Genomic DNA, 25,401 nt, shown 5'->3' on the forward strand with positions numbered 1-25,401 from the left:
AATGGTGCATGTTGGGAGCATTTCTGTATTGTTTTTACTGAGACACATCACTCTCCCCTCTCACACACACACACACACACACACACACAAGGATATATTGTTGAAAACCAAACAAGAGGCGTGCAGAGTGGATTATACTGCATAACTTTGCGGAGGTGACTTCATGTGTACAGCATATACTCAAGTTTAAGCGTGGGCAGGAGGAGGCACACAGTGCATTTAGGTGCCAACTACCAGGTTGTTGCATAATGCATATGCAGCAGATACATTACAATCAGATCTTAAGAGGTCATTGTTAAAACTCGAACACAAAAACACTACTTGAACATCATTATTTAATATTTGTGTGCCAGTCAGTTACCGGCTATTCGCCACAGGGTTGTGGTGCAGTGTGGGAGAGTCACTGTAATGGCCCATTAACTGCATGACAATTAACGTCTTTTGTTCCCTCGTGGCTGGGTTGTACAGCTCTGGACTGCCGGTTAAGTGAATGGCCACCGCAGCATGCCGTCGGGTTGTGTTCCTCCAGAAGTTGATTCATTTTCTACTTTTTAGGACGCTGCAATTTTTTTTTCCGGCACTCCCTGTAGCAGCCGCAGCTGCAGCCGAAGCCGCAGCCGAAGCCGCAGACGCAGACGCAGCCGCAGCCGCAGACGCAACGCACTGCCCCGATTCAAAACGAATGGGAGGACTTGCGTTTTCGCTGCACCGCTGGATCTTGTGTGAATGCAGCAATTTGTATTTTATATTATCCATAGTAATCTTAATGATTGGACTGTTTTACTTAAGTAAAATAAATAAATAATGACTTTTAATCACTGTACATTTTCATTACCTCCATTAGCTCATACTGTATTATAGTGACAGCTCATCACTTCATTGCTGTGTATTTATTCTGATGTTTCTGTTCCGCAGTCCTGTGTGTATTGGTGTTTTGTATGTATTGATAAGCCCCGGGATGCACAAATTCCCCTCGAGATCAATAAAGTATCTATCTTATCTTAGCCATCTATCTATTATTTTGCAATTTAATATGCAATACTACTCTTTTTTTTATTATTTTTTGGGGCGTCCTGGTAGCCTAGGGGTCTAAGATGTATGTCATAAAACATCACTGGTTTCAACCTGGCTAGGGGCCTGCCTGTGTTTCATCTGTCAAAGAAAAGGCAAATTTCAGCCCAAATAATCCCTTAAAAATTAAAAATTATGCGCCACCAAACATAGACCACAACATCCCAGGTTCAAGTCCGGCTGGAGACATTTGTTGCATATTATTCCCCATCCCTCTATCCCCCTCCTTATTTTCTGTTTCTCTCCCTACACCCTAATGAAGGCATAAGATTGCTAAATAAAATGCAATTCCTCCAACCAAAACGGTGTCCTCTACTTCCCTGTGAGTCCATACATCCAACATAGACTTTGAGTCCCAAAGTCTACGTGAAACATGTGTGTATTGTGTTAACATACCTTGATGTAGCCGCCAGTGGAGACCAGAAGAGAGTTGTCTGGGGAGAAGTGCAGGTCGGTCACCCAGCCTCCGTGGAGCGAGTCCATGCCGTCTTTACCTTCACGGGAACAAATCTTCAGCAAGGAGCCGTCCTTGACATTCCAGAGCTGTGATGATGGACAGCCGTACATATTATACACAAATCACAACATAAGTGTCACTGATAAACAACAAAGATGCCAAACATAGCAAGTTAAACATTTAAGACTCAACGTGCAAATTAAAAAACCTTTACATTATAAGTGATTATTACATTATTTTGGATTTATGCTAGCTGTGTTGGCATTTACATATCTGGCTACCTGTGCTATAAAAATAAATACATTCCTATGGCGAGGTCCATATAGAGGCCTGTATCAACAGCTGGAGTTTGCACAGTTGCCATGGAGATGGTGTAGTTATTATCACATGACCTAAGTATTGCATTTTGAAAACAGACACCAAATCCCCATGCTTAGGTCATGTGATAACACATAAACGCCATCTGTGTATGAAGGTCAAACTTCTGTTTCTAAAGGTCAAGACGAACCTTCACACACAATAAAATGTACAATGAAGAGAATTTGCAGCGTGAATCCAAATGAGAAATTACCCATAAAGCACCTCATATATAATGAAACGATGGTTGTGCGGCGCATCATGCCGATTGCAGCTGTTATGCAACTGTTCACATGCCATGTCCATTTGACAATGACACATCACACGTACAGCTATATTTAACACTTGGCATGCTGTTGTGCGGAATGACTCACATTGGTTTCCATAGAAACGGGGGGTTGAGATTTCAGTGCGCTTTATGTAATTGGATCTGATGGATTTCGTCCATTTCTGGATAATGGAGCAGTTTGGCTCAGAGGCCACCAGAGGGCATTAACCCCTTGTTGACTGCAGGCTCTGAATCCTCCTCTCTACCTCTCACACAGTCCAACTTTTCATTTTGTGTGTTTGTGTACAAGCGCTGCGGAATCCAAAGCCGTGGGGACCAAATTTTGGCAGCCCGAGTCCTCTCCTTCACCTCCCACTGTCAGACATCTCCTCCTCTTCCTGCTCTCTTCATCCCAACTTCCTCACACGAGCTCCCCGCTCCCCCCCTCGTCTGAGAGGGAGCCCTGCCTCCTTCCTTTCATCTCAGCCATTCCTCTGAGCGCCGCAGCAATCATGATGTGTTAGAAAGCACTTTATCTAAATGAGTGATGAGATGTAATTATGGGGTGATCTCTGGAATAAATGTTGACTGCTGTAATTGCGTTTTTGCATGTTGCACGGCAAATTGGATGGTTTCATACAAGTAACATGTCATTTGGTGTGTGGACACACTGATGTGAGTATCTTGAGGCAGGCCTCTCTGTACTTTCTTCCAAATTACCTCCATCAACCTCCACTCTTCTGTTGACTACCTCGTTTTCCTCATAACTGTACAAATGATTCCAATGATTGGACGGGTTTATTACAGTCCTGCGACAGCCGCAGATACAGGGAGTTTTCCTTTTTCTGTCAGAGCATTTGATTTATTGATTGCTGTCGAGATGCGAAGAGAATTTCAACAAATATAACAAAAGATGAGTCTCAATTCTAGCTTTAAGAAAACGCTAAATGTTTTGGACACTCACCCGAATCTCTCCGTTGTCGTCTCCTGTCGCGAGGCGTCGGCTGTCCCAGGAGAACCGGCAGCTTCGGACGCAGTCTTGGTGGCCGGTCAGCGTGTGGATACACTGCCAAGACTCACAGTGCCACAACTAAGAGAAGAAAGTAATGCATCAAGAAGACTGAACAGCAGAAATCGGTACATCAACTGTGAAAAATAACTACCAAAAAAATAAAATTTACACATTTTGAGTTTGGCTATTGCAAAATCTGGAATCATCCTTTTTATAGTTTCCTTCGGAAAAATTAATTCAACAACCTAAACCATAACAAACAAAGTAATATGTACATATAATAACAAATAATAACTATATATTGAAATTCAATATTTGTTTTATTTATTATTCAATATTCAATAATGCAATATTCATAAACAAGGGAGGAGAGAAAAAGACATTATAAAAATAAATAAATAAGAAATATAAAAAATTAAATACTACTACTACTACTACTAATAATAATAATAATAATAATAATAATAAACTACAAATAAATAAATTAGTAAGTATTCAAAAACAAGGGAGGAGACAAAAATGGTAATAATAATAAATAGATAAATAAATATATATTTAAAAAATAATAAAAAATAAAAAATAAACAAAATAATAATAATAATGATAATAAAGAAATAAAAAATAAATGAATTATTATAATAAATTCATACACCAGATTCCGAGCATCTACTTATATCTCTGTGGTCCCACCCCATGTTGATTCATCCGCGCAGGATAGATACAGAGAATATACTGTGTTTTGAAGCACGTTTAAGGCAGCTAAATGAGATGAACTTCCCTTAGAAAGAGTGTGATACTGTAGTCGAAATGTACTTATAAATATCAACACAGCCTTATTAATAATATGTTTTATTTCTGTAGCTCAAAGCAGTCATCGCCTGTTAATAGGTCTTCTGGAGATAAATAGGAGTTAATAATCGTGCGAAATGCAGAGCTAATGTTGTTACAACGCTGCATCACAATGATGAAACTGTTAATGAGCGCTCTCCCACTCTCTGCTGCTTTCCTTTCTCTCACTTTGTTTGGATTTACTTTCTGTCTCTCATCCATTGTATTCATCCCTCCTTTCTCTTCCTCTCACTGCGTTCCTTCCTTACCCCGGTCACATCCTGTGCCGCACAGAAAATAACACAGCTCATAATTAGACACTTCATTTGGCAGCCGGCTAACTATGTCTGCACACAGAGTCCCATTCATGTGAAGGTCAGTGGAAAAAGAAAGGAAAAAGAGGGAAAAGGGGAGAGGAGAGAGTTTGGAGGGAAAAGAATGAACAGAGAAGCCTCCATCTTTTTGTGGCGCTCAACAAAGACACTCATGGTTTGACCTCCAGATCGATGGAGACCGGGGACTTTATGTTTGTGTGTGTTTTGAGCTACCAAAAGCCCCTACTCGGTCTGGAAAGCAAGCACTATGCTGGCTGCTGACCAACAACACACACACCTCAATTATCATCTTTGCCAAATCCATAAAACACACATTCTCTCTCGCTACCATCCATTGACAGGAGCCAGGTTGGCCGGCGACCCAGTGGCTGTTCCCTACAGTAAGCGTCGACCAAATCCAAATTCCCGTGTGAAACTCGGTGGCAGTCTGCACATCGACTGCTTTAACAAACGCCCGAGAGATCGGCTTTGCATTGTTTCTAATACTGGACATCCAGGAAGAGAAGTCTGTGGTTGAATATTGGACAGAGAAGTATAAATCAAACGCCGAACCACAACTGTTTTCATGATCCAAGAAAATGAATGACATCGAGAGGGAGCCAGAGCGTTACAGTGTCAGTACAGTTCAGGCATGTGCTGTGCTACGGAGTTTCTGAGTGGGAAAAGCAATGATTTAAGAGCTGCTTGGGGAAAGGTTAAAAAACAGCCCACTGAGTGAGTCAAAGTCAGGCCAAAGTCGAGCGCAGCAGCAGTGTTGGTAAACTGGCAAAAACTACATCCAGACATGGAGGTGGGTCTGCTGCCAGGCTGGCAGGTCAGCAGGTCCGCGAGCTGCAGTCAGACTAAATGATCACTGGGCGTGGGCGTACTAGGACAGACTGACCCGCAGCTAACTCACCAGGCCCCGGGGGCCATCTGCTGCACGCTAATCTCTAAGGTCCCTCGCCTCCCTGCTGGAGAGCCTCACCCGCAGCAACGCGTCCGTGTGTTATGCGCTGTAAGTAATCACTTCGGAAGGAGGTTTGAGGGAAGATGTGTAATAGGTCACGTTGTTACTGGCAGCACAAACAGAAAAGTCTCATCCCGTGTGTGTGTGTGTGTGTGTGTAAGCGTTGAACCTTAGCAGTCTTGTCAGCAGAGGTGGTGGCGAAGAGGCATCCGTCTGGCGAGACGTGACAGGACAGGATGGCTCCCCGGTGAGCCTCGATGTCCTGCAGCTTCTCTCCACTTTCGATGTCCCACAACTTATAGAGAGCAGGAGAAAGAGACGGATTATTTTGTGTTTCATGTTGCTGCTGTACTGTGAGTCTGTGTGTGTGTGTGTGTGTGTGAGCTTCACCTTGACAGTGCCGTCGAAGGACCAGGACAGCAGTCTTGTGTCGGCGGGCGAGGTGGAGAGCAGGGAGAAGCATCGGACCTGTTCCTTGTGACCCTGCAGTACTTTACACTCCCCAGACTGCCACCTCCACACCTGCAGGGGGGAAATCTTTTAGACACTGATGCTTGTTTACTTCAAAATTTACACCCTTAAAGAGTTGGACACGCGTTGTTGATTGAAGTCCCGATAAGTGAAATCATATGGTATGCAATTCTGCAGACTTTCTTGGGTTAATTACCCACAATCCATAGCATTCTAACAGGAGCCTCACACTCTGCTGGCCACAGAAATGCCTGTGTATATGTAGGTAATATGTGGTCATTTGTGGCCCTTACGCCCTCTTTCACTCGGGCACTGATAACGCATGTGACATCGATTAAAGTATGTGAGGGTTTTGTGGCTTAAAGCTTAAGCCTCGTTTATACTTCCGAACGGACGCGTACACGGACAGCTGCGGACACCACGGACACATAATATTTCTGTTTTACTGTCCGCCCGGAGAAGGCGATCTACACATGCGCAGTAGATCGTGGCTGCGCAGACAGGACCACGCAGTCACAGCAAATTACCGGTACGTGGACGTTCGCGCAGAGCCTACACGCACACCCTCTGATGACGAAATTTAAGTCACATGGACCCCAGTGGAGACTCGTGGACGCGAAAGGTATAACTACAGCTTTAGGGTGGACATTCGAGCTGGAAAAGTCAAACTTCTCTGTACTTTCAATAATAAAAAATGTCATTATAAAGGTTATTTTTAAGACTTGTGATTTTTCAAGCTACTTTATAGGTGAGAGCTTGGTCGTATTTGCGTTTCCCAAATCTTTACAGCGGAGGTTTTTGAGAGTAAAACCTAGGTTCATTTTCCTTTAAATACCAACATTACTCATGAGGAGCCATTTAACTAACAGGACATAAAAGCAGGGGCAAAAACCTTCTTTAGAAACCAAAATGAATATCCAGTCCTCTCCAATAACAGGCCATTTCTTTGGTGGATCCTACATGGCTACAACAGGGAGCAATGGAGGCTGCAGTGTAGCCTCATGTGCCGCTATAACATACGCAGGAATGTAATGTTTCCTTAACTTTTAGAGCGCAGAAATTCAACTATACAACATCGCTAATGACACAGTAGATCAGAGTATTTTGTACTTGCTGATCACATCCCTGCTTAGGTGTGCTCTGTGCATGCTAATGCATCTGCAGAGTTAAAACTCTGGACTTGCACATCCGTCTGCAGAGTGCTTGTTTTATGACAGGCAGGTAAATGAGCAGAAACAGGAGTTCAACTGAGCTCAAAGACGGGGGCAGGACAGATCATCCTATCAATCATGTCCTTGTGTGCAATGTTGAACCTTCTCTCCCTCTGAATACAATCTGTCATCGGCCCAAAGGTTAGAATCCATCACCAGCTAACATCAGTGTCATTATCTCTCTTCATATTCACTCGGCGTCTGCATTAACATCTAAATACACACTTCCATTTCCGAGCGAGCGCATGTCAAACAGCATGAATTTGAATAGCTTTCTGAATAAGCGGGCGGACGGTCCGAGAATAGCGATGGCATAGGCAGCAGGCAGCCGCATGAATACGGAACGAAGGTGCTGCGTTGTCGGAGAGGGAAGGGAAGTGCTGCAGTGGACGGGTCTGTCAGCAAAAAAGGAAAAGATGAAGAAGGAGGAGATGAGAGGGAGGAGAGGAAAAGGGGAAATGAGCAACAGAGCATGAACGGAGGGGGTTGACAGGCCGTAACGGCGCTGAAATACACACACGCGCAAACACAGACAGCTGCACACGGTCAACGCAAAGAGAGGGAACGGAAATAAAGAGCTGTCGAGAGCGGCATCGCCGAAGGCAAAGAGAGGCAGAAAGGAAGCAGAGGAGACAAGAGAGGGGGATGAAGAATGGAGAGGTGAAGAGGCACACAGAGGAGCTGGTAGAGTGTAACAGGTAGGGGGAAAGTGAAAGCACCACAGAGACCTGAACCACTGAGGATGAGTGATTCAGCAGAGTAGGCAGTTTTACTCCAGGTGAGGAATGGGGGATGGAGAGGGGGGGAGAATAATCGATGGCGGAGAAGAAAAATGGAAGCAGGTTGGCGGAGGAGGTGAACGATCATGCCGTGAATTAGGCAAGGGGAGATGGTGAGGATGTGGGAGAGGGTGATGAATGGGAGTAAACCAAGCAGAAAGAGAGTAACTGGGGGAGAGGGGAGGAGTTGAACCTACCCGTATGGTGGTGTCCTCGGAGGACGTGATAAGTGTTTGGCCGTTCTGGCTGAAGCGGCAGTGCAGCACCGTCTTGGTGTGTCCCAGCAGGGTGGCCAGGAGCTTCCCAGAGGGCACCTCCAACACCTGGAAGGAAGAAACAAGCATTAGCACCACAAGTATCCAGATAAACAGCAACAAGACTGAGAGTTTACAGCCACGCTAGAGGCTCCGTGAGGATTTAATAGGCACACCGGTGCTTTAAGCGTAAAGGATAACTTCAGTATTTTTCCACCTGGACCCTATTTTCCCATGTTTTTGTGTCTAAGGAGAATCGTATTAAATAGACGGATCCATGGATAATGCTTATCTGTTTGTGGCTTTCTGCTAGCCTTCGGATTAGTTGAATAACAGAAGTTTGTTTTACCACTAAAATGAATTTATTCCACTTATCAATGTCTAGAACAAACAAGGCTAATTAAGGTATTATGAGGTGAAACATGAGTATAGATTACAACTGCAATTAGAACATCTTTTGCGGCACTTTTCAAAACCTTCCATTTTTCTAATTAACCTCCAGATGGATCTATCCAGTGACATAAAAAAAAAAACTCAAATATTGCCTTGCTACGGCATGTCTGCAACTTTGTAAACTTCACAATAACAAATAACTGAAAGTCATACAAAAACAAACTTGATTTAAAAACAGGGAATAAAGCACAGAAGTGTTTTTTTGAAAGTAAAACAGAGAGACCCATAGCGCTTGGGATTTGACCAGCCACTAAAATATTTACATCTCGGAGGAGAAGGTTGAAATGTCTGAGCAGAACAAGCCTCGGGGCATGCCGGCCATGTTTGTCAAGCTCAACGTACTGACTGAGACGTACGTTTCAAAGCCTGAGAGAGAGAGGGAGAGCTTTACACATACGGCTCAAGGATTTCTCGGGTGGTGCAATCAGCAAAATACCTCAGGGTGTTTGGTGAAAATAACTAAACAAATATAAAAGTAATGTAAAGAGGAAATATGGGGAACAGTTGTTTTAAATACCGGTTACAAGGGAGTAAACAAGTCGCTGCAGAACTTGCATGAAATCAAAGAAAAATTGATAAAAAAAAGTGGTGGAGGGATGAGATGGTCGGTGCTGAAGCTGGTCCTGCATGATCCTTTCTGTAGTCGGTAATCTGCCTCTTCTCTTACAGTCATGTGTGTTATTTTGGGTGATTCTTGGGCCACATACAAACAGATACGACTCTCTCTTTCCCTACCATACCTGCACCCTGCCTGTGTGTAGCCCTACAGCCAGCATCGACCCCCTGAAGGAGGTCAACAGTCGTCGGATCCTGCAGCCGACTCTCCTCAGTACCTGACTAGCTGTCAGCCCTGCTGCCTGGCACAGAACACACACACACACACACATACACACGCACAAGCACACACACTCACAATTGCACTTTTTCCAATCATAAAGAAACACACAGTAACTTCCTGTCCTCGCCTGCACATCTTACATGATATTCTCCACATTAGCAGAACAAAGCTGGGTTATGTCACTCTGACACTGAGGTTGATGCATTATTACTTATTTCTTTCTCCTCCAGTAAACTGGTTGTAAAAAAAAACTCCAGATGACGGGAAAAGGATGTGAACGTCTTCCACTGCAGTGGTCACAGGTACCAGGAAGCTAACACCGGGGCTCTCTCTGGTGTTTGCTCAGGGAACTACAACAGTGAAAGCTGTGTGGACGACATGATGATTAAAAAGCACTTTTTAAATTGCATCTAAATCTAACTGGTAAAGTATAAAACACAAACGATTATATTCAATGGACTTAAAGGAATGTTTGAACAAGGAATAAAATGATTTGATCAGTTACACATGGCACAATTAGTTCAACATTCATTGCATTAGACCTGGGGTTCTTAAACTTTTCAATGCCAAAGGCCCCCAATAGCATTTGTTTTTTGGCCCTTTTGCAAGAAGTCTTTAAAAACCCAATGACAATACTACGGCATATGTTAAAAAAAAAAAAAAAAAAACTGACATTGCAATGTTTTTTTCTGCTATATATATTGCAATATGAAAAAAATACAGGAATATGCACCCTATCATTTTAATGGCTACATTTTAAAGTTAAATGCTTCAATCTGGTGCACTCTTTAGAGCAAAATTAGCAACAATAAGAGGCTAGATAAACAATTGTATGCTCTTAATTTAATCATAAACACATTGGTTGTATAGATAATGAGTCAAAGTGAAGCCAAAGCTTCTCGATCGCCGGCTGGTGGCTGGCTGTTAGTTTAGGAAGCGCTTTGATTTGATATGCTGCAGCGTTTTCTATGAGCTGAACGCGCATTTTAAACGTCGATAATCGCAGGCGATCATGTTCATTTAATTGTGGGAAGCCAAAATTGTAATCGCGATTAATATTCGATTAATTGTGCAGCCCTAATCAGGTGCCGGGGACACATTTTGGTCATTACCCAAAAAAGGATTGAGTAAAAAAGTAAAACACTTTGGTACACTAGTGACCATTGGTAGCCAGTTATGTGTCTCCTAACTATGCAACGCTACTGGTTTAGTTGAAATCAGAGTGATGCACAACCTCAACTTTAAAAAAAAAAAAAAACTTGAAAGAGATTTTAAATAGATTTTTATCAAGTATCTCATTATCCTTAGTTTTAAGAACTCAGATTACTAATCATCTCTTCTTCATGAAGTCCTCGTGTCCACTAATCCTTCCCTCTCATATCTCTGAGGCCAGGAGGAGAGCTGTAATTAAAATCATTAACCCTGTATTCAATAGGACCGCAGGACCTTTTAATTAATTAGAGTTGCTCTCTGCTGTAGGACGCTGGCCTGGTCGCAGCACTGACAACTCAGGGGACTCTCTGCATGTGTTGGGAAGTCTACTGTTGCAATATGTGCATAACGTGCAACACACATACGCACTCACGCACAAAAATAACACACACCTGCCACAATCGCAAACCAGGACCTCATTCTCTACCTGCAAACAACAATTTATCACCAAGACAAAGAGCGGTGGAGCGAGGAGAGCAGGGGGACGGGCAGAACAAAAGGAGGAAGAGACATAAACAGAACAAAAGAGGGAATAAAAAAAAAGGTATGTGACAGAGGTGGTAAAATATGAAAATAGAGAGCAGGAGTGCAGAGCGTTGAGAATACAAATCACAGACAGAACGGGAAGGCAGAGCAGAGAGGAGTGGAGATGAAAGAGTTGACCTGACGTACAGCTGACAGGACAGATAAAAAGGGTGACAGAGCTAACGTCAGATCTCATGATTCAACATGATCTGAAAAACACACCTCCTGCAGCCGCACGGAATAGAGACATACACACACAATATGAACACACAGAAAGACGTATCCTCACTCACACACACACACGTAAGAAGACATTTACAACCTTTATTTTAATAATGCGATCGTTTGCATGTGCTCTTTATAGGCACAAAGTGTTCTAGTGGGTATATAGTAAAGCTTTTATTTACCCTAACCCTGTATGTGTGGATTAAATAAATGAGATATAACGTGTTAATTAGAAGCTTAAGAGGTGCTGGTAGGCAGATTTCAGCGGAGTAAATCGGCTCCTGGCCATAGCTTTATATTTAAGATATGAAGATATACCAAACATTTGCTGCTTCAATCTTCTAAAATGTGAGGATTTCATATTTTTCTTGGGGTTATATGATGGTACATTTAATATCTTTGGAGTTTAGTTAGTGTCGGCTGGACAAAACAAACCATTTGAAGGCATAACCCTAGGCGGTGAGAAATTGTTTGGGCCGTTTTTCACTATTTTCTGTCATTTATAGTCAAATTATTAATGGTTTAATTGAGAAAATAATCGTTGGATTAATCAATAATGAAAATAATAATAGTGAAAATTCCTGAATTTCTGACTACTCATGATGAAGTTTTCAAATTGCTCGTTTTTTCTGACCAACGCTGTAGGTCTGAATGTGTTTTCTACCTGTACGGTGCCGTCCTCCTGGCCCAGGGCCACAGCAGAGGGCTGTCTGCACATACACGTACACCGAATCCTCGACGACTTCTCCTCCGACTGGAACAGCACTGATCCCGTCCTGCCATCACGCACCTGACACACACACACACATTGTTCTCAATGACAACCTGGTAAAGGCACATCATGGTACAGTAATACTAGTCTGCACTTGAACTCAAAGAATACAAAATATTCCTGCTTCAACCAACTCATCTGCTTTTTTTTTTTCATTCATTCATTCAGTCCCTCTTCGTTATTTTCACTCCGGCTCACCTGCAGTCTGTTGCAGTTGTCTGCGGCCGACACTATGATTTCTTCATCATTGAAGAGGACGTCAGAGTCTCTTTTCAGGCAGTCAGCTGAGGAGGTGTGCACCTTCTTAGTCTCCCATAGCTACAAGAAACACAAGACAGGAAAATAGCGTGATATAAAGTTCCACTGAAAGAGCTACAGCCAACAGCTCAACATCAACTCACAGTAGTTTACACACTCAGCGATGTTGCTTATTAATCTTTTGCCTGACTTTTCATCGTTATGCTGCAGAGACAAATTGGGAATAACCGGTCTGTGGTGATAAATAAGTCATCAGTGTCTGTCTCGTACAGTTTTGTTTGGCACTTCAAACTGAATTTCCAGAAATGGGCCGGTTTAACTCATATGAGTTATTCTGTTAAGGATGGTTTCAGTTGCTGTTGAGGGTGGATGTCGCCTCAATGGTCACGTTTAAGGAGTAGTTAATTTCAGAATTGCATTTCGGGGGGTCAAATAGCTTCTGGAACCCAACACCTTTCCAACATCGGATTAGAGGAGCTGTGTCGCAATATGCATTATCCCCATTTTTAAATTATATTGTGTCACCCCCCTCTCTATGTTGGCTGGCTTTTCACTCCACCTCCAAGTGTAGCCATTTGGAACAACTATAAACATGTTTGATTTTGATGTGGACGGGCAGCACGTCATACAATTAGTTCTGATCGAGCATAATTAGAAGCTAATAAGAAGCATAATTTGTACTATATTTCAATCTAAAATTGGTTTCTGGTTATTGTTGCTTCCGCGCCCCGATTAGTTCTTACCTACGGAGTTTTCTTGGATTTAAATATTTATTTATTTTTATTTTGTAAAACACTTTGGAATAGAGTAGCTCACTGGTTTTGAACAGTGCTACAAACAACCTACTGTACTATACTGTCACCAGAATAATGACAATTTGGGTGCAGAACGCTACCGCAGCTTTAGTTTGTCATTTAGATTGATGAGCTTTCACTTAAAGAATACTATTTATCCAAATAAACTACAATTACCGCCTCACGGTTGTATGCCTCCACCAACCAGTGAAGTTGCAGTTTACATCCACGTCTGTCCAAAATGTCATCACTTCATATTTTTATCCTGTTAAGACATTTGTGTGAAATTGTCATGATTGGCATATGAAATCTTGAGTTATGGCCAAAAAAAGTGTTTTGTGAGGTCACAGTGACCTTTGACCACCAAAATCTAAATCAGTTCATTCTCGTGTTCAAGTGGACGTTTGTGCCATATTTGAAGAAATTCCCTCCAGGCGTTCCTGAGATATCGTGTTCACAAGAACGGTCCGGACGGACAAGCTGAAAACATTGCTGCCGCCGGCGCATAAAAAAAAACATGTTTTTATGCAAATAGAGATTTCATATAATGACTTTGTTTTCAGGCTGTTACATACTGCTTTGTTTAAGGGAGCGGTGAGTCAGGACAAATCAGCGAACAACCCATGTTTACATAACCTCAATAATAGAGACAAAAGCCTTAAGCAGCAGCTGCACTGAACTCCAGCATTTCAGTTTCTTTCATAATCCAGTAGCTGTTTATTCTTTATTTATATTGTGGCCTAAAACAGTTCGTATGCGATGCTTTCATTCATACAAAATGAAGTTTGACAGAATTTTTGCACCAAAAGCTACGACCTTATTCCTGAAACATCTGGCAGAGGGGGAACTAAGCGCTGTTGGCTTTCGTTTCACAAGAGGTAATTAGAACAACACTGACAATATCTGTGAGAGCTGATAGACTAATGCAGACACAGTACATCTCACACACTCTGAGTCAGTCTTACCCTGACGGTCTGGTCGTCAGAGCAGGAGAGCAGCTGGGAGCCGTCACGAGAGAACTGGACACGCTGGACCCAACTCAGGTGACCACTGCAGTCAGCCATCTTCTTATTGGCCTCCAAGTCCCACAGCTGCAACACAAACACACACACACACACACACACACACACGGACGCTTATTCACCAGTATACCACTATTTTTAGACACCCTCGGTACAGTAAGCAAAGTAAACAGTTCAGAAATGTAGAAAATGGGTCAGAAAGAGAAGAAGTGATGCATAAAAAACACTAAAATAAAATATTAAATCATAAAAAAGACGTTAAATATACAGTGTGATTGTGTGTATGTATGTATGTATGTATTATACCTCCACCGCGTAGTTCGAGAATGCGATTGCCAGCAGGTTACTAGTAGGACAGGCGTGACAGTACTGCACTACGCTCAGACGATTCGTTCTGATCTCCAACAACAGGTCCGACGTCTCCACGTCAAACACCTGAAAAAAGAGAGAGAAGAAGACAACAAGTCACAGACTGTACTCTGTCTGGGTGCAATATGGCTTTTTGATTTTCCTTAACACCAGTACTGACGCTCTGGAAAACCACATGTTTATTTTGTTTTAGTTTATTTAACAGTAACTCAGTTTCACTACTGCTGAAGAAGTTCTTCTTCTTACAGCGGCCAAACACCTCCAATTTATGATCCAGTGGGATTCATCATTCAGAGCAGATTTGGATGGTTAAGAACATTTGGTTCATCTGGAGTTGACTTGTCTTAACAGAAAATGAATGTTGCTGCATGAAGCCTATTGTTTCTAAATGACCTCAAACATATCCTTGGCATTTTTGTACTCATATCGGGCGTGCCGATGTAAAGGTTGGAGCTACTATAAATCCTCATAGTGTGTATTGTACATATTGAGTGTGTGTATTGAGTTGTACTGCAAGATAAAGTATTATCTTGTACAAACTTCCCTCTCCTTGAAGTCAAAGGAAGGAGCTGAGACGTCTCTGCTGGGTTGTTTCTCAGAATACAAACAAATGTAGACGCAGAGAACACAGACGGACTGATTGCACGACAAGACTGACTGATTTTGGAAAGCTCGGCAGGGGAGGAGACGCTCACATTTACAAACAGGACACACACTTCTTTAGACTCTCTGGAAGACAAAGACTGTCTCCTTCAATGAAATAACACACCGACATCAAGGACAGGGAGGACGAAGCGGACCCTGTTGGATTTGTATCTGTATAGCTGAGACATGTACGACAAGACGGATTCACACAGTCTTTATTATCACACATTCGGTGCTTCCCACGCAACAACGGCAGCCTGCAGCTCCGCTCATTAAAATGTGAATATGCCCTTTCAAGCAAAAAGCTCACCAGAGCGGCATTCCTGGCTGCACATATGATGCGTTTGCCGTCAGCGGTCCAGGTGCTGCACTTCACGAGGACCTCTTCGTCACTCTCTGTAAACATGTCTCTCACATTGATTGTCTTCCACTCGTTGGCGGACGACACCTGAAACAGCTGCATAAGTACAGATACAAAGTTAGTTAGTTACTAGCCCAAATACTTGGGACATCTTTAAAAGTATCTAGTTTTATGGCGGTCACCTTAACGGTCCCGTCGTTGGAGGAAGTGGACACGTAAGTGTCATCAGGGGAGAAACAGCAGTGGTTGACTGGCTCAAAGTGGCCAAACATGGTGTTTTGGGAGGACGGCTTGTTGAGGTTCCATAGCTGCAGAAACACAGAGAAATACAGTGAGAAAGAGAGATAAAGACAGACGACAGAGAAAGAGAAAGAGCAGCAGAGAAAGAGGTAGAAACAAGTTGCAGTGCATTGAGCTCTCAGTATATTTTACTCTTTTAGTGCTGCAATGTATGGAAAAAAAGCACACTGAGAAAGAAGGAGACTGAGCACATAAAGGAGGGAAGGTAATAAGAAAAGCAAATATAGGAAATTTAAATAAGTCACAAGATGGACGGGCAAAACAGACACACCTTGACATTCAAGAACTTGTCGTTGGAGCAGGTGGCCAGCAGTTGGCGATGTGTCGTGTTGGTGAACTGACAGTGGTTGACCTGCTCCTCATGCTCCTCCTCAAAGACCCTCAGCAGCATGGCTCGCTCCACGTTCCACACCTGCAGCGAGACACGGTTTCAAGAGTTTAACGATAAAGAGACAGAAAAAAGTACAAAAAAATGCTGGATTTTCTACTTTTGCCCGTGTGTTGCTGTGATCAAGTTGGCCACGATGGGTGGGTGAGTGGACGGTTATCTGCTCACCTTGACTTTCCTGTCGCTGGAGCAGGTTGCTAGGAGACGGTCGTCAGGGGAGAAGGCACAGCAGAGCACCTCGTCGTCATGGGCCTGGATCTCTGTGAGCTTCTCACCCGTGTTGCTTTTAAACACCTGAACGTGAAAGCAGTTGCACGACAATATGTTACATATGCAACATCATCTAGCAACAAAAGTGGATCGCCCTCCATGTTTTGCAGTATTTGGTCTCCATGGAAACTATTTGCCCTTCATCATTTTGTTCACATCCACCTATACACAGACACTCTACAATAACAAACGTGCTTTGATACCTTGAGTGTCTTGCTGGCTCCACAGGAGGCGATCCTGGCTCCATCCTGGGAGAAGCAGGCGGAGTAGATGGAGCCCTGGTGGGGGTGGATCACCAGACGGGACAGACTCTCTACGCTGCTCTTATTCCTGAACAAAAAAACACCACAAATATAAGACCAACCTGGGATACACAGCCTATGATCTCCATTTCTGCATTGTATTTTTGTAAAATGTATAATAAGGCTGAATATAAAGTAAATATACAGGTTATTGTCGTGATATGGTGAGTTATTATCTCACACAGGTGCAGCACGTGCATGGTAGTTGGGCATTGGCGGTAGTTTTTGCGATGTATTCGAATGCAACTTTTTAGCCGAAACATAGGCGACGTAAGGCGATGAAACAGGCGGCCTTCATTGCTGCTACTTTTCTGATGTCAGTTTGGTGTGTCTGGGCCTTAATGCATTGAATTGTCATGAATGTTTCACACAATAACCCTTTAACATAATAAAGGTTTCAATGAAAATGAGAATTGATTTTTGCCAATTTACATGACAGTATGTGAAAATAAAACAAACATCTAATTAGCTTTTATCTCAATATTGCCGCAGAAATCTTCTCCATAACACAGTTTGCAAAAAGCTATTTTAAATATATCCATAGGTGCCTATGCATCACTTGGTTTTAACATCATTATTAGAACATTCATCAGAAAAACACCACAGTAAACTATTAGCTTGCTTGCGTACAGCCAGTCAAAGTAGAGTTTCCCCGTGGCGGCCCGGTCCTGTGCTTGCAGCAGTGCCTGTTTGTAGACCTCGGAGGTGTGAGGCTGAGACAGAGCGAGCTGCACCACGTCGGGGAACGGACGCTGCTCCAGCTGGTGGCCGTTCTGAGACAGAAACTCCTGGAACTGACTGCGCACGTCACTGTTCTGGAGGGGACAGAAAATAAGTCTGTTACACTAACAAGAAACTCATCAGGGCACAACTATTCTTCACAAAGCACTTTAAGATGAGGAGTTCAATCTTTAAATAATTTATTGGTGTTAACACATTGTTTTGTTTAATAATTAGGGGTTTTGTCCTAATCCTCTTCTTTGCTTGTCCTCGTCCTTTTTTTCTTAGGCAAGTCAAGTCTAAAATTTGATTAGAGGTTCCATTGCTCGTGTCAGATAAACCATTTGCCAATTATCAGATCTGCCCGTGCAGTAATGAAAATTGGAAAGGGAACAGGGGACCGCAAAAACGTTGAAGGGCGATTAACTTGTGTTTTCAAATGAGATACCAATATGTCTCAAAAACAACTTGGGGGAAGATAATAGAGGGACACTCTTAGTTTAATTCACACATTTTCACAAAGACGACAAGGGCAAGAAAGACGGAAGGACTTCTAAAACTTCATTTTCCCTGAAGAGGGACTCATATCTGGCTAAAGTTCATATTTAAATGACGGAGAATAGACGTCACCTTCACCTGCTATCATTTTCATCTGTGAAAAATCAGCAACTAACACAAAAAAGTAACCACACTTGCTGACCTCTTTGTCCAGAATGGGTCCGTACTCCACATAGTCATTGATGAGGTGAGCTGGACCCATGATCTGGGCCTTGATGCTGACCCAGTCCAGAGAAAACATGAGCGAATAGAGCTCCTAGACAGGGAGACAGAAGAGAGACAGAGACAGAGAGAGACATGGTGAGCAAGAAAGAAAAAGAGATAAGTCACGTTGATACTGTGCAAGAATGTTATTCCCAATAGTATATATATGCATATATATCACAGTATGAGAAATACAGGCAAAATAATACATCAATTATCATGCTGATGTTCAGTTAAATGTGTTTCACTACAGGTGTGAGTCTTTAGTACCTCACGATTAGAGTGTGTATAAGATTTTTGGAGTTTTTTTATATTTGAAAACCGTGTATCAACTAATTGCAATAATATAAACACACAAAGGCAAAAGGTAACATTTATTCATGCTAAACTTGCACGAATAAAAAGTTTTTACAAAAACTGTTTTTAGTAATTCTCAGTGGCTTCAAGAAAAACAAGTCCAAGTTATACAAATAATTAAAATGCTGCCTTTTACATAAATAAAATTGGCTTTTATTTCTCAGAAACTTTCAACAAAACACACAATAATGCCTGACACAACTTTGACTTGGTGTGTAGGATTACTGTCCATCAGTAGCAATATCTGGGTTCATCTGTAGAAATAACATTTTTTAAATTAGATTTTTGGAAGTTGTGAATTGATTCAGAATCTTAGAAGATATGAATCTTGATTCATGCATGAACTGATTTTTTCCCCCATCCTTATGTTCCACTGTTATGCTTTACATCAGGTAAAGCTCTATAATGCCGAACAAGGTTGGTTTTTAAGCACAATTATCATTTTAAATGTAAAATAATATGTGTGTGTGTTACCTGGGAGAGGTTGGCTTTGGCCATGTGGTAGGTCAGGAATCTGATCCAGTAGAGACATTCCTCATCTCCTGAGGTGGGAGGAGCGTCTCTGTAGTGCTGCTGGTATTGATGCACCACCTTACTGTGGAGGCTCTGAATCACACACATAAATACATATCTGCCCAGTTAACAAAAAGATTCAAATCCAACAGCTTGAGTTCTTGTAAGGTTGCATCCAAACTCACCTCGAGCTGGGTGCGATTCTGCTCCACCAGGAAGTCCAGCTGGAGGTCATGGAGGTAGTACAGGTAGGGTTTATTGTTAGTGTCCACAAAAAGAAGAGACTTGTTGACAAAGTCCTCGAGGATGTCCTCCACCTCCTCCGGCTCCAGGTCCCACAGAACAGACAGCACCTAGAAGAAGGAACAACAAACGCTGTAGCCTGAGCATCTTTGGAGAGATGCTCCATTTCCTTGTTTTTTTCATCTGTGAAAGAATATCCTGATAATCTGTCCAAATACTGGAACATAGTGGGGTGTATGGTTACATCCTGTACAAGCAACATATATGTTTGCTTGTGCATGTTTTGCATGCGTAAGGCCAGTTATGTAGACAGAAAACAGTTTGAGAAATTAACAGACTTAACGGGGTCATGTGACCATAGCTCTTGTTGTGCAGACAAACCTTTGCAGGGACTTTGATGTCCTTCTCTATCACAGTGAGGTCCTTGTAGAGCTCTCGATGTTCGTCAGGTAGGACTTCAATGCTCGCCGCCATGGCCTGGTCGAGGGCGTCGTAGTCGTAAGACGACGACTTCCTTATACGCTTGAACTGCTTCTGCTGCAGCTGGCGGAGGTAGTAGCGCCAGCGGTCTGGTTTCTCTTTGAGCAGAGCCCCGATCAGGGACACCACCAGAGGGGAACCTGAGACGGTGGCACAGAGAAGCAGAAAAGTGAGCAAAGGCATTATAGCCCCACAAAACACAAGATGTGAACCTGCGACTTACTTATATTTTCTGATGCTGTTAATGGGTCATTTACATCACCAATATACAGTAAGTAAATGCAGAATTAAATCAATCTTTACATAAATATTTTAGATCTATCTGCCAAATTGTATATGTAACAATATCTGTAATTGATATTGTGAAAAGAATTACAGATGGCATGTATAGGATGTTTCAGTTTACAGACCTTTGCATTCTCTGACGATGCTGCGAGCCTCCTCAGGAAGTCCCAGGAGTTCAGTTTTAGTGTACAGAGCGAGGATCTCCATTCCCTTGTTTTCATCCAGACCACTCGCCACTTCCACCTCATATTTGGCACCTACAAAATACAAGCACAAGCACAGACTATAGACTGTATATAAGAAGTGGACGTAGTCACCGTGACGTCACCCATTGGTTTGGTGACTACGGTTGTGAAGCCTCGATTTCGGCATTTTGTCCGTCGCCAACTTGTTTTTTTAAGTGACATGAGAGGGCGGAGCTAAGTACAACCGAACACTGAATAAGACATTTTAAGGCGACCAAAATGTTAAAAGTAACTTTCATGAACTGAAAACACACTGTGAGAGGGTTAAAGTTGTAAGATCTGGGACAACTCTCGGACCGGACAACGCCGTGGTAGCGACCTGTCAATCACAAGGTAGCCGTGCCCTAAAGCATACCCCACTTTATGGTCTATTTGGTTCTGAATGGGACCATAATTTACGAAATGAACATCATGCTGTATTGAAGAAGACTTGAAACTAGCGATTCAGATCATAAACTCATGTTTACAATGTTTACTGAGGTAATAAATCAAGTGAGAAGTAGGCTCGTTTTCTCATAGACTTCTATACAATCAGCAGTCTTTTTGCAAACAGAGGAGTCGCCCCCTGCTGGCTATTAGAAAGAATGCAGGTTTAAGGCACTTCTGCATTGGCTTCACTTTTCTGACCCCGTAGTACCTACAGTTTTGTAGGCACAACAGTCTTTTCCATTGTAAATAAAAAATAAGGTTAATTAATTCAAATTTGCAAGTGTATATAGAGTCCAGAGTAAAAATAATAGGGCACATACCACTAACAGAGTCAGCGAGGCTTCTGTTTCTTGTGGTCAAAAGTATCCGACAGTGGATATCAAACGCCTTCAGCACTGTGCTGTCCCAGATATCATCAAGAATCAGCAGAGATCTGAAGCCCAAACAGACGCAGACAAGTGATCAGAGACAAGAAAACCATGAAACAGTGTTTACCACAACAGCACCTACAGTGGCTAGTGTTTCGGCAGATTAACACACACAAGAGTTTTAAGCTCTTTATAGAAACACTGCATGTAGACACAGTTGAATAAAAACAGGAGATAAATGTATCATCTAGCGTCCTTGCAGTTATTAGCATTATTCAGCAATATCATTTCTATTCCGGTTCAGGTGTCCAACTGTATTTTATCATTTGCAGTAAATATCCAAATGACATTTATTGGAACATTTCCCAGAACCAAATTTACTGCCATCATTTATATGTGTTTGGTTTAAGAAATAAACATAAACTTGTCTTTTAATTTGGAGTTTTCCTTTTCTTATCACTTTTTATTTTATTTTAAAGGAACATCATATAACATTTCGGGGGATCTATTAGCAGAAATGGAATATAATTAGGGCTGCAAAAATCCTTATCACAATTATTTTGGTCAATATCAAGATCATGATTATTTAACACGATTATTCATTGACTCCTAAAGTAGTGTTATTATGGTAAGGATGGCCTCTGAGAGAGGTGAACGGCGTTCCCACAGTTTTGCACTCTGTGGCTCACGTTAACGCAGTCTTGGAAAGGCAGGAGTGAGCGGAGGGATACTCAGTTGGTGGCTAATGATTTTATTTTCTTGTAGATACTTGTCTAAAATAAAATAAAGCAGTGGTATCAAGTAGTTGTTGCCGCTAGTTGTTCTCCATATTGCTATTTGTTTCGTATTTATTGCTTACAAGCCCATTTGCCCTGCGTTGCAGTCGAATTTGAACAGTCATATCTGAACATGTAGTAACCTTGGATATCTGCGCAGCGTGAGGAAGCGCAGGCGCTCCTTGGCCTCGTCCAGAGAGTTGGGGGGCCGGTGGAGGGAATGGGAATCCAGACTCTGCTCCAGACGGAAACACAATGACTGGATCTTCACTAGTAAGTCTGTTTTTTCCAGCTGGCCGATGGACAGCCAGTGGATCCCTCCGGGAAAGCACTCTGCAGATGGAGGAAGAGGAGATGGAGGAAAGAGGCATGTCAGAGAGGCAAGAGGTGAGAAGAACTGACAATCAGGGAATGAAAATCAGTCCAGGATTACTACGATTTTTTAATGCTTTTTCTTTCCATAGGGTCAAAATAAGGCATGTCGATAGTTAGTGTTAGCCAGTCAAAGCTGATTCACCTTCGATGAGTCCGTGGTGTCGGACAGCCTCAGCAGCCATGACAGATTTGCCCGAGCCAGCCATGCCGTAGACGGTGACCCAGCCAGGCTCCTTCTGCAGCCAGTAGAGTTTCTCCCGGACGCGGTTCACAAGTTCTGGTCTGTTGACAAACACCACGGGTCTCTGTGGTACGCCGCCTTCACTGAGCACCGTCTGGACTGTTGGACAGGAAAGGGATTGACAGACAAGACGTAAATCAAAACGGCGAATATATTCAATAAGTGTTGAAGTTTTCACTCTTCTACTTAACCAAAATGACACTTTTGAAAATTCAAATTTGAGTTTTCAAGATATTGCACAGCCTGGTAACATACTTTTTTTACCTCATGATGTATTGAACTACTGTAGTAACCCAACATATCTGATCAAAATAGCACATTAAATGTTTTTCTCCAACTCTCAAGGACTCCCACAACAGCACAACCTCCCTTCTCTCTACTAGTCTGGTGAAAACACCCACAGCACCACTTTCTCACCATAAGGTGTGTAGCCATTAGCGGAGCTCTTGTGTCCGTCGGGTAACATGCGCGGTATGTCATCGTAAAGCAGATTGGCCAAATCATTGTATGCCTCATTGACCAGGGCATTATAGAAGGAGATGTAGGCCTGGTTGTCCTTCCTCAGCAGTAGCTCCAGCAGAGCCACAGCCTGATCCCTCCTGGTGGGCTGAGAGAGAAAGAGAGACAGAGAGATATTAGAGATGAGACGTACACTTCATTATATGCAGTTTACATGCTGCTATTTTGATGATTCTCATATGAGCTGGTGAAAACATCCATGATTTGTCATATTCGAGACAGAGCAAGTTTTTAAAGGCATATGTATGTTTTTTTTCACAGTATATAACAAACAATGTATACCAATATCGGAAACCGACCATGTAATACATAGAAAATGCTCACCTGCGTCTTGACCCTCTCCTCCTCATCTACAGAGAGCACACCGTCACTGATCATGTGGTCCATCAGGTAGGACGGCTTGATGTCCTCCTCCAGTCTGTGGCGAAAGCGCAGCAGACAGCTCCGTGCCCCTTCCTCCAACGCCATCTCTGCACGACACGCCAACCATGCAGGGTTCCTGTTGCACTGCAGATACATGGAAGTTTGATGAGCTTCAGTGATTATACACTTCATAGCCAAAAGTATGTGGACGCCAAAACTTTACAGAAAAAACTTATTTTCTCCAGTTCAGCCACAAGAGTATTAATGAGTTCTGCTGATGATTGTTGAAACAGAAAATATGCCTCTGTCTTTTCTACTCTCTGGGAAAGCTTTACGTACCTCACTTTGTGCACAGGGTCAATGTCATGCTAAGAAAGGAAAGGACTTTCCCCAAACTGTTGCCACACATCTATAATATCCTTTTATGCTGTAGCATTAACATGCAAACATGCAACCTGCATAAACAAAATCCCACATTCAGGACCTTTTTTTGCATGTATATTTTCCCAAAAATACTTTAAAAATGAAATACTTGGAGCTGAAATGATTTGCTGATTAACTGAGTGACAGAAAATGAGACAGAAAACTACTTCTTCGCTCCATAACAATCCGACAGCCGCTATTCTGTCTTTCAGAGGTTGTAAATGGCTCAGTCTTAAAGCTAGAGTGAAGATACTGGTATCATATGAAACTAGAAAACCTAAGGATCGACTGATACCAACCATGTCATGTTTGCTTGTCGGGAAGAACGCTGAATAATGTTCCAAAGTTCCGCCTAATTTTGGCGAGGAAAAACTGGCCATTTTCAAAGGGGTCCTTTGACCTTTGACCTCAAGATATGTGAATGAAAACTCTGAGATGAACAGCGTGAAAACTGTATGTTATTAGATACAAATTTGCGGTTGAAGAAGGTATTAAACCGCAATATATTGCAATATATCTTATCGCAATATGTTTAAAATCGTAATAAGATCGTATCGTGAATTAAGTATCGTGATAATATTGTATCGTGGGGACTCCGGTGATTCCCACCCCAACATAAAATACACAAAAGTATACAGATACTTCTATTTGGACACTTACTTGTACAACACCTCTCTAGGGAGGGGGGGGGGGGACAAAGGAGGACAGATAATAATGCACTATACTCACTTTTAACAGTCTCTTCTGCACTATATTCACTTTTTTAATGGTCATGTATCACAGCTGTTACCCTGCACTATATTCAGTTTTAACAGTTTTTCTTCATCTCCTTGTATTTTTATATCTGGTATATTTTTTTGTACTTTGCACTACTAACTTTTTTACTGCCTTTTTACTAACATATTTTGCACTATGGAACTGTGATGCTGGAAACTTGAAGGGATTAATAAAGTTACTATCTATCTATCTATCTATCTATCTATCTATTCCCACCCCAACCTAAAATACACACAAGTATACAGACACTTCTATTGTAGTTGTAACTATGAGTCACAAACACAAATACAAAAAGAGGAAGGAAGGAAGAAAGTGAAAATACAAGAGCTTATCAGCTGTTCACAGAGGACTCACCAAGGTTAAACATCTACAATACAGAGGTGACATATACTCAGATTAAGCAGCAAAGTAATACAGTCAAAGATTAGATAGGTTACCCACCTGGTTAATATAAGGTTTATTGGTTAATTTCTCCTGAATAACATCAATGAAATGGTGAGTGAGCAGTGCACAGCTACTTTAACAGAGCTCTGTAGTGTCTGTCAGTCAATGTGAAAGTGCATATCTAGCCTTTACCTCATTTCAATACTTGTCCAGACAAGTTTACTCACTTTGATTGACCAAATGAAACAAAGAAAACCAGCAGATACTCACGAAAATCTTCTTTTCTTTTTCCGAGGAAGGTATTTATTAAGCTGGATATGGTTGTAGCTCACGTTTTAAAGAATCCAAATGAGTAACAAAGGCAGTTTATATCTCTGTTAAAGGTGTTACTTACACACCCAATTTCGAAAGAAGT

General features: G+C 42.2%; 1 protein-coding gene across 2 annotated transcripts in view; it reads right to left on the bottom strand.

Moving 5' to 3' along the window:
* apaf1 (apoptotic peptidase activating factor 1) overlaps positions 1–25,401 on the bottom strand; it is a 52,930-nt gene extending 27,529 nt beyond the window's left edge. Inside the window, exons 1-27 of one of the 2 annotated variants that reach the window (XM_074625954.1) lie at positions 25,257–25,401; positions 23,364–23,546; positions 22,938–23,127; positions 22,422–22,619; positions 22,048–22,237; positions 21,081–21,193; positions 20,212–20,343; positions 19,703–19,941; positions 19,264–19,431; positions 19,040–19,171; positions 18,147–18,260; positions 17,357–17,541; positions 16,628–16,754; positions 16,323–16,448; positions 16,038–16,178; positions 15,649–15,774; positions 15,416–15,562; positions 14,398–14,526; positions 14,035–14,160; positions 12,216–12,335; positions 11,910–12,035; positions 9,186–9,302; positions 7,936–8,061; positions 5,668–5,799; positions 5,447–5,572; positions 3,118–3,243; positions 1,468–1,614 (exon numbers count right to left, since the gene is read on the bottom strand). In XM_074625954.1, coding sequence (XP_074482055.1) covers positions 1,468–1,614; positions 3,118–3,243; positions 5,447–5,572; positions 5,668–5,799; positions 7,936–8,061; positions 9,186–9,302; positions 11,910–12,035; positions 12,216–12,335; positions 14,035–14,160; positions 14,398–14,526; positions 15,416–15,562; positions 15,649–15,774; positions 16,038–16,178; positions 16,323–16,448; positions 16,628–16,754; positions 17,357–17,541; positions 18,147–18,260; positions 19,040–19,171; positions 19,264–19,431; positions 19,703–19,941; positions 20,212–20,343; positions 21,081–21,193; positions 22,048–22,237; positions 22,422–22,619; positions 22,938–23,127; positions 23,364–23,507 — 3,747 coding nt within the window. In that variant the 5' untranslated portion in view covers positions 23,508–23,546; positions 25,257–25,401. The remainder of the gene's footprint in view (positions 1–1,467; positions 1,615–3,117; positions 3,244–5,446; positions 5,573–5,667; positions 5,800–7,935; positions 8,062–9,185; positions 9,303–11,909; positions 12,036–12,215; positions 12,336–14,034; positions 14,161–14,397; positions 14,527–15,415; positions 15,563–15,648; positions 15,775–16,037; positions 16,179–16,322; positions 16,449–16,627; positions 16,755–17,356; positions 17,542–18,146; positions 18,261–19,039; positions 19,172–19,263; positions 19,432–19,702; positions 19,942–20,211; positions 20,344–21,080; positions 21,194–22,047; positions 22,238–22,421; positions 22,620–22,937; positions 23,128–23,363; positions 23,547–25,256) is intronic. The other variant, XM_074625955.1, reaches the window with a different exon arrangement.

The sequence above is a fragment of the Sebastes fasciatus genome, chromosome 23 (genome assembly GCF_043250625.1).
Source record: "Sebastes fasciatus isolate fSebFas1 chromosome 23, fSebFas1.pri, whole genome shotgun sequence".
NCBI lineage: Eukaryota > Metazoa > Chordata > Actinopteri > Perciformes > Sebastidae > Sebastes > Sebastes fasciatus.